Source organism: Falco peregrinus, chromosome 2 (assembly GCF_023634155.1).
Source record: "Falco peregrinus isolate bFalPer1 chromosome 2, bFalPer1.pri, whole genome shotgun sequence".
NCBI lineage: Eukaryota > Metazoa > Chordata > Aves > Falconiformes > Falconidae > Falco > Falco peregrinus.
In genome coordinates, this window is record NC_073722.1 from 55,953,901 (window position 1) to 55,970,557 (window position 16,657).

At 38.1% G+C, this 16,657-nt stretch overlaps 1 protein-coding gene across 1 annotated transcript in view; it reads right to left on the reverse strand.

The window, feature by feature from the left end:
* Positions 1-3,070: 3,070 nt before the first annotated feature.
* The window catches only part of KCTD8 (potassium channel tetramerization domain containing 8), a 101,395-nt gene continuing 87,808 nt past the window's right edge, over positions 3,071-16,657 (reverse strand). Inside the window, exon 2 of the mRNA XM_027779365.2 lies at positions 3,071-4,391. Within this exon, the coding sequence (XP_027635166.2) occupies positions 3,931-4,391 (461 nt within the window). The 3' untranslated portion in view covers positions 3,071-3,930. The remainder of the gene's footprint in view (positions 4,392-16,657) is intronic.

The following is a 16,657-nucleotide window of genomic DNA, read 5'->3' on the forward strand; positions in this document are numbered from 1 at the left end:
ATGACACTAAATTAAATTTGCACCCATTGCACCCAATTTTAAAAAGGGTAGAAAGGAGGGCCCTGGAAACCACTGACCTGTCAGCCTCACCTCTCCACCTGGGAAGATCATGGAAGAGACCCTCCTAGAAGCTATGCTAAAGCACAGGGAGGACAGGGAGGTGATTTGAGACAACCAGCATGGCTTCACCAAAGGCAAGTCTTGCCTGATGAACCTTGTGGCCTTCTGTGATGGAATGACTACACCAGTGGACAAGGGAAGAGCTATGGATGTTGTATACATGGACTTCTGTAAGGCCTTTGACACGGTCCCCTATAACGTCCTTTTCTCTAAACTGGAGGCATGTGGATTGGATAGACGGACTATTTGGTGGATGAGGGATTGGTTGGATGGTTGCATCCAGAGGGTAGTGGTCAGTGGCTCAATGTTGAGATGGAGATCATCGGGAAGTGGTGTCCCTCAGGGGTCTGTATTGGGACCAGTAATGTTTACTTATCAATGACGTAGACAGAGAGATTGAATGCACCCTCAGCAAGTTTGCAGACACCACCAAACTGAGTAGTGTGGTTGATATGCCTGAGGGATGGGATGCCATTCAGACGGACCTGGACAAGTTCAAGAAGTGGGCCTGTGTGAACCTCATGAGGTTCAACAAGGCCAAGTGCAAGGTCCTGCATGTGGGTCAGGGCAAGCCCTGATATCAATACAGGTTAAGGTAAGTAAAAGACAAAATTATTTATTATTTACATTCCTTTTTTAATTTAAGATTGACAAAAGTCAGTATTTTGAACTTTCTTTACAGAAAAACATTGGGGGGGGGGGGGGTGTTAAGCACAAAATTTATATGAAGTGGAATTCTAAAGTACTGACCACCTCACTGAAGTCCAACAAAAGGCATAGATACACATGGTAGCTTATTCCTGTTTGTAACAAAGTGAATAGCTGGAAAGAAGAGAAAAAGAACACTGAAATGGAAGAAAAAGTAGCTATCATAGTAAAGTAAGAAAAATGGAAGACAAAGGGGAGAAATGAAACTCTCCACGTACTTCTAATACACAGTTCTCTTGTAACACCTGGGAATTTCCTACCAGCCCTAGCCATGTAACTGCTTACAAACTCCTCTGTTCCACCAAATTTCTCAGCTTACTTTCTCCCCAGTTACTGGCTGGAATCTGAAAACTGTAGATTAATAACCCTATAGATAGAGCTAGGGCTCTGAGTGAGTGACCTGGATGAAAAGTGTGATGGGAATTAGAGAATATGACCAAAAGTTTCACAGGAGCCGTTGTTTTCTCCTACTCTCTCTCTGACTATAACACATACCAATTTTTCACTCTGCAAGGAGGAGGACATTGTACACTGTGCAATTTCAAAACCAAAACACTTAATCTTAAGATGCCGGTGTGGTTGCTAAGTAACAACAATGTAGTTTATCTGCCACATTACTGACATGTCTTGTGGAAAGCAGTTAAGGTTATCAGAAATCTTACATTGCCCAAGTATTAAGGTATGTGTTGATAATATTTTGTTCTCCTCAAGAATGAATCAAAAATGCTCTGAGAAATTTTAGGTAGTATGTTACAAGAAAAAAAAACCACACCACACTTAAAAAGCTCATAAAACCTTCTATATATAGACAAATTAAAATGGAAGGACAGGTCAAACAATCACGTAAGCATACCTCAGGTAGATACTACCTGGAGTAGTGAGAATAACTAAGAAAGCAAAACAAATCTCCAAACTTAGTGGCAAGGTTTAATGGGAAGGTTCAAGATGCTGTCTTGATCCCGGTATCATCCCAGATGGAAACTTAGCCTCAACAAACATAACAGAAAAAAGCATAAGGTGTAAGAAGTGCAATGAAGACAGATTCAAAAGGCCAGAAGAAAACTCAGGGTGAGATTTTCAAAAGCTTTTAAGAATAGCCTAACTTTAGATTAAATAAAACCAGAATTGTATCTACTGGAGGTTAGTAAGTCATGGTTAAATAGGTGGAAATTTCAACAGGTAAAGACCAGGAAAATTAAAAAAGACAGAGAAAGCAACATGTCTAAGAAGTAAGAAATTTTCAAAAGAAGGAATCAGTCTTTTGGACCCCAGAGAAAGAAGCAAGCAAGGAACATAAAGGCAGAGCTGAGAAGCCAAATGGTTTCACACTGGACTGCATCAGTTCAGACTAGACTTATGCCAGATATACTCTTTCAAGTTATAAAAATGTTGTCAAAAGATGGAATGTTGGAGCAAACTGATTAACTGAATAGGAGAGTAATTAGCTCTAGATAGGTGTTTTTTAAAAAAAGTGAATAAAGTTGCTGAGCTACTATCAACAGTATGCACCCTTTTCTTAAAATGGCCTGTCAGAGGACTGAAAAGTAATGCAGGCGTTAGGCATAACCCTGGAAATTAAAACAAAGTTATCTTTACTTTAGCTAAACCAGTTAAAATTAGCATCGTATGTAAAACATCTGACACAATTTTACAGTTCCTTCTATAGAATACATATGGGGATGAATCCTTCTAAATGTGTATGTATATGTTCATGTATGCACACACTAATAATTTCAAGTCTATAAGAACTCAGCAGCTCTCTTGCAGACTCCAACAGTCCTTACCCATTCCAGCTATGGCTATCTGAACCACAGTTGTCATCTTGGTCGTGTTGTAATGGTTTTTTCTTGTACCTGGGCTGAGAAAATAGGTTTGCCATATAGAGCTGACAATTCATAGAAAGCTTTTCATTTGTAAATGTAGCACACTCTGTTGTGATATTTTAAATCTTCTATTTCTAAGCTGATTTTTGTGAACTTGTCAAATTGGAAGCGCTTTCTGCTCTGTTACTAAAACCACTCAGTTTTTTAGTTCATTCGCTGCTGCTTCTTAGCATAACTCTCTTCCTCTTGGAAAGTCTGTTTGGTAGTTCCCATTAAACAGCACTACCCTATTTTTCACCCACTCTTGAAACATGTTTTCTCTTTTGTTTTATTTTCAGCAAGGTACTTATGAAAACATTTTAAAAGTAACAATTTGCTGGATTCCATTTTTAGAAAGGAGATAACGATAGTCAAGAAAATCTACCAGATGGTTCTTTTAATAAATACATTAAAGTCTCTTTTATTTTTCTCCAATTTTAGCAACTAACATAACAGAAACTTTCAGACCACCAAACCAGTTTTCACAATCTGCCATAAATTTGCATTTCACAGAAATAATCCCGACAAGCACTAATAGATGAACATTGTTGGTGCAATAATAAAACAGTGTAAGGCATATTTACACCATCTTTACATACAGAACACTGTACACACAAAAAAATCACAGATCCAGAACAAAGTAAATTCAATCCCTTAGACATTTTACTTTTATAGGCTTGGTATTAAACAAATAATTCTCCAAGCAACAGACAACCTCTTGTTCTTGTGTGATTTATTTGTAACATTGTGCTCATGCAAAATAGGTATTTGCTTTATTGCATTAACATTGAAACAACGTTGGGAATTAGTTCTGAAACCAGTTCAATCAAGTTTTAAACCCTGTTTCTCTTCATCCATAGCAAGTCTGAGTAATTTTTATTGGTGACATAAAATGAGGCGTTAACTGATGATTGAGATTTTTATTTGGTAAGTTCCAAAACGATAATGAAGCTCAACTGACTACAGTTTGAAAACCATCTTTCTTGACCATGCACTTTTTTCTTTGCTATCATGAGGTGGTGTAGATGAGACGCCTTTTATATTTTTTAAGTTTCTATCTTTTCATATATATATTTTTTTAAAGAAACCATGTACTACCCAACATCCACTGTTCACAGAAAGAAATAAGCAGCAGGAATAGCTCTGGTGGCAGAGTTGGCCAGAAAGAGGACATCAGTAAGTTAGTGGCAACTTATTAAACATCAAATGCCCCAGAGATACGTCACAAAAGAGTTGATTACTATAACCCATACTTCTGTAAGAGTTCAGACTGCCAGGGACGTTTGCGCTCTGGAAAGTAATCTGGAATGTGGATTTTTTTAAAATCTTGGATACATTTTCTCATTTCTTCCTCAACACTGAGCTTCTCACATACCTTCTTTTTGGAAAGATTTGTTTCTCTGGACTTGCTAATGAGAGTTTGAAAGAGTTCACTGTTCCTGCGTTTGTCTGGTGGTGGCATCCACTGTACCGGGGCCTTCTTAGACGGACGATCCAAAGTCAGAGTATTTGGCTGGTGGGCTGTGGATGGCTGAGTGTTGGTGGCGTTTTCTTGAGGGGTGCTTGCTTCCGAGTGGCTGTCACAGCTTGAGGTGGACAACTCATTACAGGAAGTCCCACTTTCACTGCCCTTGTCCAAGACTTTGTCATGCTTCCTTTCTTCGTGGTCTTGTTTGGGGGAAACGGTTCTCTGGGGAGGCCCTAATACAAGGCAGGGGAGAAAAAGTGTTAAGAAAGCACTGGTTTCCACAGAAAACCAATCAGACATCATTTAGAAAAATGTGATTCAAAGTCTCAGCTGGCACAAATTGGTGGCAATTCCTTGCAGTCGAAACAACTATACTAGACTGGTACACAGGTTGAAGCTCTGGCCCTCAAAATTCTCAATCCTAAAAATGCTTACAGCAAGAGTAACTTTACATTCTGCCTGCCTAAGAATCCAGGTAATGAAATTTGCATAATGCTCGCAGATTATCTGCACCAGAAATCCCTTCAGGCAAGTTTAAATGAGCTAGTAAACTATTACACCCCAAGAAGTTTATTATGAGAAATTAGATTTTGCAGTATTAGAAAAATACCACCATACAATTTGCAAACTCTTTGCTTAAAAATATTCCAAGGGCTTCAGATTTTTTTGGTAGTTCTTGACTCACCTTCCCAGAACAGTCTACTGATGATATGCTCTGCAGATGTCAACTCTGCAGAAGCCTTGTACAGAAAAGGTGGTATTAATCCTAGAATAACAGAGAGATCACTCACTAATGACAGAGTCTTTAAGATATTTTTTTTTTTTTTTTGTTATCCTATAGTGATTTCACGTACTTCTTACTGTCAGTGATTATCCCAGACTTGGCTCAGTGCAAGCTCAGAATTCAGTGTACACCTCTTAATGCACAAGCTGGCAGGGAAAAGGAGGTTATGAAGTTATCGGTAAAGAGGCACCCTGCAATGGCAGGGAGAGCGGTCTGATGGCCTATCATAAGGCATGGCTCAGCACTTCACATGCCTGAAAATCGGATCTACGTTGTTATTCTCTCCAGATATCACTTTTGCTTTGAAGTCTTAAGCAGAACTTGAATGTGAAAATTAAGTGGTAGCAGCTAAATCTGTACAAGCATTTTCATTCCTGAAGCCTTATTTCAAAACTCCAGCTGTGAAGTGAAATGAAGTGAAATGATGCTATGCTGACATCATAAACATCATGATCTTAAATTAGGACACTATCTAAAGCTCACAGAAATATCTATAGAGTTTAAGAGGTGTTGAATCAGACCAAGGGGAAAAATTTCAAAGATGTTTAAAAATCTAAATAAAAATATAGGCCAGGGCTTCAGTGGCGGTTGTGTGTCTGCTACAAATCCTGAAAGTGTCCAAACAGTTTAGGTATCTAAATATCTTACAAAAACTAGATTATCCTTACAGTTTACCTAAACACCACCAGCATCAATTAACTGCCTTTGCCAGAATCAAAAATTCAGGGTATGACATCTCAACCTGGAGTTACTGGGACAGAGTTGCAAGGAGATTTTTGAGTCACTTACTAGTCTGTCTTTTCAGAATTAAAAATGAAAAATATAATTACAATTATAAAGAATGCAGGAGCAATATGAACACTCTAGTGTCCATTTGACAGTGCAGTTCTATGACTTATAGGAATCTAAGTAGATTGCAATATTTTATATGAGACACAGGGGAAAACAAAACTCAGCAAAACACAAAAGTAAATAAACGATAATCTAACAGCAGCAGCATTCAACAAACTGCTTTTCTTTTGTTTTAGCCAGCATCCCAGGAAGCTATGTCACATTTCTGTAGTCAATCTAGAGAAACCCATAAATAACCAAGATCCAAAGAGGAGAGAAAACAATCCATCAGGGTTTGTACTTACATTATTCATAGTGAAAAACACAAGCGATTTTCTACTTCATTATAATCAACCCAAATATTTAGCACATGTCTGCAAGAATGTCCCTTCTTTTTTTTTTTTTTTGTTCAGAATTATGTTCACCTTCTTAAACAGATTTACATGCCTTCCGTCAATTGTTGTATCTGGCATTTCATTCCATACCTCAAACCATTATATGAATATGCTAAATTGTGAGTCAGCTGGCATTAAGGAATTACTCTGGCTTTGCAGTGTGAGATTAAAAAACTGAGTAGTTAATCAGACTGTGATTTCAGTATTGTTAGTCTGATTTTCAATAACATGATTAACATCAATACCTAATCTAGTTTACAATCTTAGCTTTTTCAAATGTAACAACATAATCTATGACTAAGAAACTGAAGTTTTCTGTTAGCAATGCCCTGTAGTCTTCAACTCTGCCTTTCCTGCTCATTTTGTCCTGTAACTTCATAGATCAAAATACTATACTTAGTTGGTCTATTTATATTTACTTCTTTATTGGTACTCTCTGCTTCTGAAGGGCTCAAACCTGGAATGTACTAAGGATCTATTTCAAAAAAAAGCATGGAAATACACCTTCAAGAATATAAAAAAAATATCCATTTTCTGCTACAAGATTATTCAGAACCCTGACAATAGGCAGTATTTAAATGCTTTTTTGGATCACAGCCCTGAGGTTCAGTACCTTACAGCACTGAGCTCTGTATGCTTCACTGAATTGCCTAAATTCACAATGACTTTAATCCAAACATGGGTTTCTCCCACACATCTCCTTTTAAAAATTAACAAATCCTCCCTCACAAAGAATTCTTTATATCCTCCTGCAGTTCTTTCTCAGTAGCGTGTTATTAACAGAAGCAACAGTTCTGCTAGAGGGGAGGTTTTTCTCACAATATTTTCCATCTGCTGAAACCCAAAAGAATTTATAAATATGTAAGAAAAAATCCTGAAAAGATATTTGTTTAATGTTCAACATCAGGGATTATCAGATAAATTTAGCTACACCTCTAAGTCGGAAAACATCTCCTTATTGTCTTCTATGCTAGCCCACTCATCTGTGGCTAGGATTGTGTGATGGGATGCTGTCTCCACTGTACCTTCTCAACCGTTCCAGAATAACACCAAAGACCTTCAAATATCTCAGTCTACCTGAAACTACTAACTTTCCAGGAGTCCAGAATAGTTCTTAAACACTCAGAGGAAGTATATTTGCTCCCCTGTGCACACAGGTTCATAGAATTGTTTAGGTTGGAAAAGACCTTTAGGATCATGGATGCTGTTAATGTAATACCGCTAAGTCCACACATAACATTAACAAGCTTTACTGACTTACAACTGATGACTCCTGTTCCTGCCCCTTCTAGGATCTCCCACCTGCTGCTGGTTCCCCAACTTAGAGAAGCTGGAAATGAGTCACTGTACCTTGGTCCTCTCCAATTCATCCTCCTCTACTCAAGCATGTCCAATTGCCCTCTCCACTGCCCAGTTCTCCGAACAGCTTCCCTGTAATGCTTCCTGTCCAGGCAGTTTCAGTAGACACTGAACTTCCTACTTCTTTTTCCTTTATTTGTCTTAATGGTTGTGCCTCTCTTAAGAAGTTAGAAAGTGAGCTCGCCCTTTACCTGGGCTTACTTGCAACCTCTACTATGGTGGCTACTTGACACCTAAGTCTAGTGGACTTGAGCAAATACCACACACACATTTCTCTGATCGAGAAGGCATATTACATTTACTTTGACTGTATTTATTCCTCATCTATGTTGCTCCCTGCACACGTTTTAGCTAACATTTCCTGGCAGAACTGACTGATAAAAGGATCACTTTCAAGCAATTACTACAAAATATTCATGGGAAATGAACTAGAAACTTATAAACTTAATTCTCTGCAGTGAAAATCTGCTTCTACCAGTTATGACAATCAAAACAGAAGTCCTCTCTGAATTCCCTGTCAAGCAATAACCGAGCAACAGAGCTCCAGTCAGGAACAGAACATGACAAATACCACAGAAAATTATCAACTGGGCAATAACTATTGGTTGAAAATTGTAACCATGTAATCCTGGAAGTCAATAAAATTTAGGTCTAAACTTCTTGTGGATGTTCATGAAGTGCAGTCTGAATAACTTTTTGAAGATTTTTTAGCTCTGTCTCTTGCAACTGAGAAAAATACCACACTGGAAACGTTAAACACATAAAAATATTCTGCTTATCAATATTTCAGGTTTTGCGTACAATTATTTTCTTAAATATTAATACAACAGGCTTAAAATAAAGGAAATCATATTAAAATCCAATTAAACTGACTGCTTCATAACCTGGCTTCAACAAGGGTAAGTCCTGCCTGACCAGCCTCATGGTCTTCTGTGACAGAGTGACTACATCAGTGGACAAGGGAAGAGCTATGCATGTCATCTACACAGACCTCTGTAAGGCCTTTGACATGGTCCCCTATAACATCTTTTTCTCTAAACTGGAGGCATACGGATTGGATAGATGGACTGTTTGGTGGATGAGGGATTGGTTGGATGGTTGTATCCAGAGGGTAGTGGTCAACAGCTCAATGCCCAGATAGAGATCAGGGAGCAGTGGTGTCCCTCAGGAGTCCAGTAATGTTTACTATCTTCATCAATGACGTAGACAGAGGGACTGAATGCACCCTCAGCAAGTCTGCAGACACCACCAAGCTGAGTGGTGTGGCTGGTATTCCTGAGGGATGGGATGCCATTCAGACGGACCTGGACAAGTTCAAGAAGTGGGCCTGTGTGAACCTCATGAGGTTCAATGAGGCCAAGTGCAAGGTCCTGCATGTGGGTCAGGGCAAGCCCTGATATCAGTACAGGCTGAAGGACGAAGGGATTGGTGGCAGCCCTGTGGAGATGGACTTGGGGTACTGGTGGATGAAAAACTGGACATGAGCTGGCAGTGTGCATTCACACCCCAGAAAGCCAACTGCATCCTGGGCTGCATCAAAAGAAGCATGGCCAGCAGGTCGAGAGAGGTGATTCTGCCCCTCTGCTCTGCTCTGGTGAGACCCCACCCAGAGCACTGCATCCAGCTCTGGGGCACCGAGCACAGGAAAGACATGGACCTCTTGGAGCGGGTCCAGAGGAGGGACACAAAAATGATCAGAGGGCTGAAGCACCTCTCCTATGAGGAAAGGCTGGGAGAGTTGGGGTTGTTCAGCCTGGAGAAGAGAAGGCTCCAGGGAGACCTTATTGTGGCCTTCCTGTGCTTAAAGGGGGCTTATAAGAAAGATGAGGACAAGGTTTTTAGCAGGGCCTGTTACAAGGGGTAGTGATTTTAAATTAAAAGATGGTAGATTTAGACTAGATATAAGGAAGACATTTTTTCCAATGAGGGTAATTGCAAATGACAGTTGCCCAGAGGGGTGGTAGATGCCCCATCCCTGGAAACATTCAAGGTCAGGTTGGACAGAGCTCTGAGCAGCCTGATCTAGTTGAAGATGTCCCTGCTCATTCATTGCAGGGGGTTTGGTCTAAATGACCTTTAATGGTCCCTTCCAACATAAACCATTCTGTGAGTCTATGATTCTATGATACTCCTCTCTCTTTCTGTCGGTCAAATGCTGGTGTTATTGTACGTGTAGTACAGATGCACAAATTAACCTCTTCCTGAGTCAGCTATTTTATTCCTACAGTGTCTTAATATCATTTGCTTGTTTATAAGTCAGTTTATTTTTACTGCTGAATGCAAAAGAAGTTGTGAACATTTGCACAGATTGCTGTGGTTAGCTATTTTAATAACTGACTGCATTGACATGAAGAACGGAAAATCTTACCTGTGGACTATGACAGTTATAGCTTGATATAAGACATGTAGATAAGAGTTGAAGCTGATATATAGTCATTTGGGAACAAAACATAACCAACACGTGAAATGTGTTCAATATGTGGTACCTCGATCAAGAAAAATGGAATCTGTTAAAGAGATGCTATCTCGTGGTTTAACCCCGGCTGGCAACCAAGTACCACACGGCCACTTACTCACTCCCCCCCCCCCCCGCCCCGGCCCAGAGGGATGAGGAGGAGAATCAGAAAGGAATGTAAAACTCGAGGGTTGAGATAAGGACAATTTGATAGGTAAAGCAAAACTCTGCACGCAAGCAAAGCAAAACAAGGAATTTGTTCACCACTTCCCATCGGCAGGCAGGTGTTTGGCCATCCCCAGGGAAGCAGGGCTCCAGCACGCTTAACAGTTACTTGGGAACACAAACACTATAATGCCAGATGTCCCCCCCTTCCTTCTTCTCCCCCCAGCTTATATACTCAGCATGACGTCATATGGTATGGAATATCCCTTTGGCTAGCTTGGGTCACCTGTCCTGGCTGTGTCCCCTCCCAATTTCCCGTGCCCCTCCAGCCCTCTCACGGGCAGGGCCAAGAAACTGAAAAGTCCTTGACTTGGTATGAACATCACCCAGCAACAACTAAAACCATGAGTGTGTTTTTAGCACTGTTCTCATGCCAAATCCAAACCACAGCACTGCACCAGCCCCTGAAAAGAAAATTAACTCTATCCCAGCTGAAACCAGGACATTATCTTTCACTGCTGTCCCAGAAGATGTACATGAAAAAAGTTAAACGGTTCGAGTTTTACTAGTCCTCTTGCCAGCACTATCAAATTAATCCTATTTGTTGGTTTATATGAAAGACTAAACCAATTAAAAAAAACCAACAAACCAACAACACCAAAGTTTTTCTATTATGTAATTTTAGTGAAAACCAAGTTATTGGGCATATTTTATCTTCATCATTTTCTTTTTCTTCAAATGCACTTTTTTAAAAACCAGAAGTTCTAGATATAGTCTACTGAATGAATCAATCAAATAATCCAATTAAGGGTTCCTTTGAACCATTACAGGTATGAATGGAACCAACTCTTGCATAAACAAAAAAATTTTAGCAGGTATTTTTTACATTTATTGAGAACACCACCTTAAAAACATTGCGGCAAATTTGTCAATGAAATTATGGTGTAAAAAAATACTGATGCAGTAAAAACATTCCATGTTTTTAAATGATTTCATAAAAAATGAAAACAGGAGAACAACAGGGTTTAAAACTGATGGATTATGTTGGATGTCTCAGAAACATAATAGCAAAGACAACACAAGGTTTTTTTGTTTGTATCTGTAGAAGAAACAATACTATTTCCCGTCAGATTCATAATTTTTGCATGCTTGAGAACATCAGTGGTATGTGATTTGCACATGATTTTGCATGAAATGCAATCTTTTTGCATTCTTTACACAGGGAAAAATCCTTCTTTTTATAGGCTACGCAGGACCTTCAGTCTGGTACATAGCTATGTTAAACCCCTGAATAGATTTTTCCTCTACCTACTCTCAAAATTACATTATATTCAGAGTGACTATAAGGTGAATACTATTGTGTTTTATGGTTTAATCTTAAGAATTTAAATAAAATTAACTATAATTAATATAAAATTATAGAAAAAATACTCATCAAATCTCACAGTATGATGGACTTATCTATCTTACATATCTAGGGTTTTTTTTTATTAGCTTTCACCAACATTCAAAGTATTACACTAAACTGAATTCTTAGCGAGAAGTAACCTGTGAAATCTGATGACAGGTTATGGCTACTGTGGGAACAGTTTCATTACCAGGCTTTTGACTACTTAATATCACACTTCAATGGTAAATGATTATCTTTTATGTCTAATTTCACTTTGATTTTATTTTTTAAAAAGATTATTTTTAAGAGCTATAAAAGGATAGCTCTAAACCCTTGACATTTGCTGTGGCATATTAATGATATTTCCAGTTTTAAAAGAAAATCCTGTTCTTAGAGCCCAGCTCAACACATGAATTCACACCCTGAGACCAGCAAGGTATTCAGATTGCTTCTTACCACTAGAGCTGTAGGTTAAAACTAGCTTTATGGCAGGCAAATTTACAAGGGACTGCCTGACCACTGCACTCTGTCCTCTTTAATTTAGCTACAGAATCAAGCTAAATGCACTGCTTGGATTTAGCAGTGAGACTCTACATGTTTGGGTTTTTTTAAAACTCTATATGGTTTGTCAAGGAAACTGTTCTACTTATTTTAGGTATTGCAATTTACATCTAACTTAGTCCTGTTGGGAGGTGGGAGAAGAGGGAAGGCCCTGCCATACTTGACTTGTATTTTAAGGTTAATATGCAGGCCTACAAAGGAACTAAGTGGCACGCAGCCCTTAGCTGTCCCTCTGCCTATGGATCAATTTTAACCATCATGAACATTCCAAGCAAACAATACTAATAACTAAGTATATAATGTAAGAAATATCCAAGTGCTCTTGACAAGCTCTGCTCTTGACAGCTTGCACTTACAGCAAAAATTGAAGAGTTCAGTGTAGACATTTCAGTGGAACAAAACTTTGTGTGGGAGTCTTTCTGCTTTGTGGCTTCAAATCAAGTAAAAAAAATACATTCAGTTTCCAATTTGGGTCTCATCTGGCAAATATTTCAAACCACTTTTTGGATTAAAGGCCTGATCCAGAGAATGCTTAGTATATAACAGTGAAGTATTTTTCAGAAAGGAGGATTGAAACTCAGCATTTCCTATTTTCTTCCTCCTTTCAGATGAGTGACAAATTGTTATGGATAGCCAAATGCTCACACTTTCATGTTTCTTGACCCAGCTGAGACTTGACTTTAGTCAATGCAAAGTAGAATAGCTTCAATAAAATAAGAATATTCTCTTCACCTCCCATTACTTCAGGGTAACATGTTCATTTGGAAGAAGTGAGTTAACTTCCCTCAGGCACAAGAAAGAATTAGTGTCAGCGATACTTTGATATATTAATGTGCTAAGTCTTGAACTCTTGGGTAAAAGCCCAACACTGTTGACATATCAACTTCAGTACTTCGAGCAGAACCTGAATTTTATGTGATTTAAGGAAGCCAAGCAAGTCGGCTTGCAGATGAGACTGCCACAGAGAGGTCTTGTGAATCTCAGCAGGGCTTCCCTGACATGAAGAATAGCACTAAGGTTACTCACATTTTATCAAAGCAGTTTTGTAAATATGCCTTATGCTCTGGCAAAGCTTCAAATTTGTATCTACAGGGCATGTAAATTGGTTTGGCTTCACTAGGCTGATTCTGAGCTGTGGGTCTGGATCCAAAACTGCATTCATTTAAAAAAAACATTTTAGACTTAAATGTTGACCCCATTCAAGTCAAAACCAACACACTCTGTGACCTCAAGTTACAAAATTTAATTAAAAAATAAAGCCTGTTCATTCCAGTGTGAATGCAAAAAAAAGATCTTAGAAGGAAAGCAATTTAACAGTGAAAGCAGAAAGGGTGAAAAAGTACTCTCTCTTCTTACAGAAAAAGGGAAGTTAGAATGATTTCTATAACTTTTCAGCACTTTACTCAGAAAGCATATTTTTATTGGTATCCATGGAAAATTCATCTTTGGATGAAACAAAGCCAAATTACTGCAGGTAATAATTTGGCCCCAAAATATTTGAGCAAGAAGATCTGAAAATGCTATGTTCTAAAGAAAACCTCACCATATACTTAATTATCTTCTTTGCTAGAATATAGAACCTATAATAATAGTCACTGCAGACAAACTAAAGAAATTATGGGAAATTGGAAAAAAAAATGGTGATTATGAGAGATGGAGGGAAAATATGCTCCTTGATTATTCTGAAATGTTTTACTCCATTCAGAATTTAATAGGAAATGCAAATTTTCAAATATATCATGTCCTCTACTACCAAGCTCATGAGGCATCTCACATGTTTTGATTCCAACACAAAAATTCTAAGTGGGAACTGTACACTGAAATCTTGGTAATGTTTAGGAGGATTAAGATCTTTAGGAGTGTTTATTTGCTGTTCCATGGATATTTCAATAGGAAGAATATGTCTGTGATTGCAGTCTTGATGAAGCCTTTTATTTAAATCTCCTTACCTGCCACGGAAAGATAAAAAGACACTGTGTAGAGATTGCAGCTCTATTGGGCATAGCTCCCACAGGGGAAATTACCCTTTAATAGCATTAAGCTCGATGGTGTGTGAATGGTTATGTGGTACTTGAAGTGAATGAACCAATTCATCTTTCAGATTAGGACCACATGCCTGTAAGTGATAAGTGCTTTGTCTCAAAAGAAAAAAAAAAAAAACCCAAACACAGAACACAACATAAAAATATTTTTCTGTCACATTTACTACCACTTGATGTTAAACTAACTTCTAGAAATGGTACAGTAGAATGAGTTAAATAAATCAATGAGGAAAATTTCTTTGCTTATTTCCAGTTAGGCTGTATTTTAAATGTTAACATTATTCACAACATAAAAAAGGCTAATTGATATATAGAGAGGGAACTATTTCTGTTATTTGGAATGACAGAAGATACACAATTAGCAGCCACATGCCCAACTTGAATTCATTAGATACTTCGTCCTAATCTTGTTTTGAACAAATAACAAAATGACATTGCTTTCATTTGTTAGTTTTCCAGCTGGGTTTTGTGGTAGGCAAAACAGTACTTAAATAGGACAGAGCCAGTGAAGTTGTGACATAGACAATTTGTTGCATTCCAGTAAAACCAATTAAGAGTCCACACCTTTTTTTAAGAAAAATATATATTAACCTGAAAATTTTGAAGTCATTCAGAGAAGTGTCTTTTCTTAGCAGATAACCTAAAGATAACAGGAATGACCAGTTATTTTCATTTCCAGCTACAAACTGAGTCAAATATTGAAGATAATATTTTTTTTTTTTAGGAGTTAGAGATGGCTACCACATTAATGCACTGCTGGAGATATAGGAAGAAAATGAAATGCTTGCACTAGATAAGATAAAGCTGAATCAACATCAAAAGACTAAAAGTCAGGAAACTACCAACACTGCCAACATCCACCCACTGTGTATGATGCATGACAGATTTTACCCATTTCAGGACTATATCATTAGGTCAATACTTCATAGCCAAAGATGTCGACCCTCCTGACCACTGTTTAGCAAACAGATTGTAAGATCTTCTGCAGAATCCCAGAAACAAAAGTTAAAATTCGATCCCAGGTAAAGGAATATTGTAAAGTTATCTGAGAAGTTCCTAGCAGGCAACACAAACTTCCAGGGTCAACCAGATGGTTCATGATTTGCATGTAAATTACTTGGAGAAACAGGACTTACTGAAGCAGTACAGAATTTTCTTCCTGAAGCAAGATCCTGGTAAATCATCACTAAATTTCAGTGATGGTCATATGCTATATTAATCTCCACTAACAGTAGAGTAATAGCAATAAAATAAAAATTATACTAGTAGCAGTAAGAACTTGAGCTTGAACTTGAGCTTGAACTTGAGATTGGAGGGGTTTTGTTATTTTACAATGAAAGCAATTTGACACAAATGTATTTTGCATGTAGAATGGTTGACTTGTTCTCTCTCTACCTGCAGAAATATTTTTCCCTCGCCCAACATCTGAAAATGTAGGAACTTAAAATAATTTTGATGTTTGAAGGAAATCTCAGAAATTAATGCATTTGTATACTTAACAAATGAGAACTACTTTTATAAAAAACATGCCTCTTCTGCAACTTCACATGCTACAGTGAGTAGCCCCAATTGCTTGTATTGCAGTAACATCTCAGCAACATCTAGTAGATGCACTAGTCATTAATTTCCAAACTATAAAGTAGGTTCATGCTCAAGACTGTATACTAGTATTAATTTGCCTTTTTTTACTGGGGTTTTTTCAGTGCCTATCAGTTAAGAGCTAAAATTTTTTGTCTGTCCATGAAAAATGCTTATTAGTTGCTTATTAGATGCAATATTTTCCCTTAAAGAAATAGTTACTTTACATTAAACTCCACCAAATTATGTTCAAATGATAAATTTAGCATCTGAAAATTAGTAAGACTTATCTAGAGTGATATTCTCAATTTACCACAACAAGAAGTTGGAGAATGATCGAAAGCAGGACATTTGATCATGTTGCTCTCATAAACTCCCTTAAGACTTCAGAGATTCTTTCCCCTAGATGGTCCTAGCAGAAAGTTTACTTTGTTGATGCTGATTGTGGGAAGAGAGTCTTCCAATTCCTACTCTAGCCACTGTAGTTAAAAGCAAAGGTAACTTCTTATTGTTTCAACACCAGGAGATTGGCCACTACTACAGAATCCCAGGGTCAAGGATGTAAAAGTCCTTAAGTTGCTCTTTTTTAATCATTTTCTTGAAATCACCTCTAACACAGGCTTAAGTTACAAGAAGGAAAAAAAAAAATAAACGCCAATGACACACTTGCGAAATCTCTGTAAGGCCAAAGTGACAAAAAAGAAAATCACCCCACTGTCGCACTGCAGAAACACATCCGAGATGCCTCTCCCTCTCCGGATTCATAGGACAAACCATAAATGACTGCTTAAACATGTGGGTTTAGAGGCTCAGTTCCATTTCCTATTCCATGTCCTTAACACCACATTCAGGGAAAACAGCTGTTGGGCTGGGGAAAGATACTGACTTCTATCCCTGTCTATCCCCGATATAGCTCCTGATCCTTGGGGGTCCCTCTGA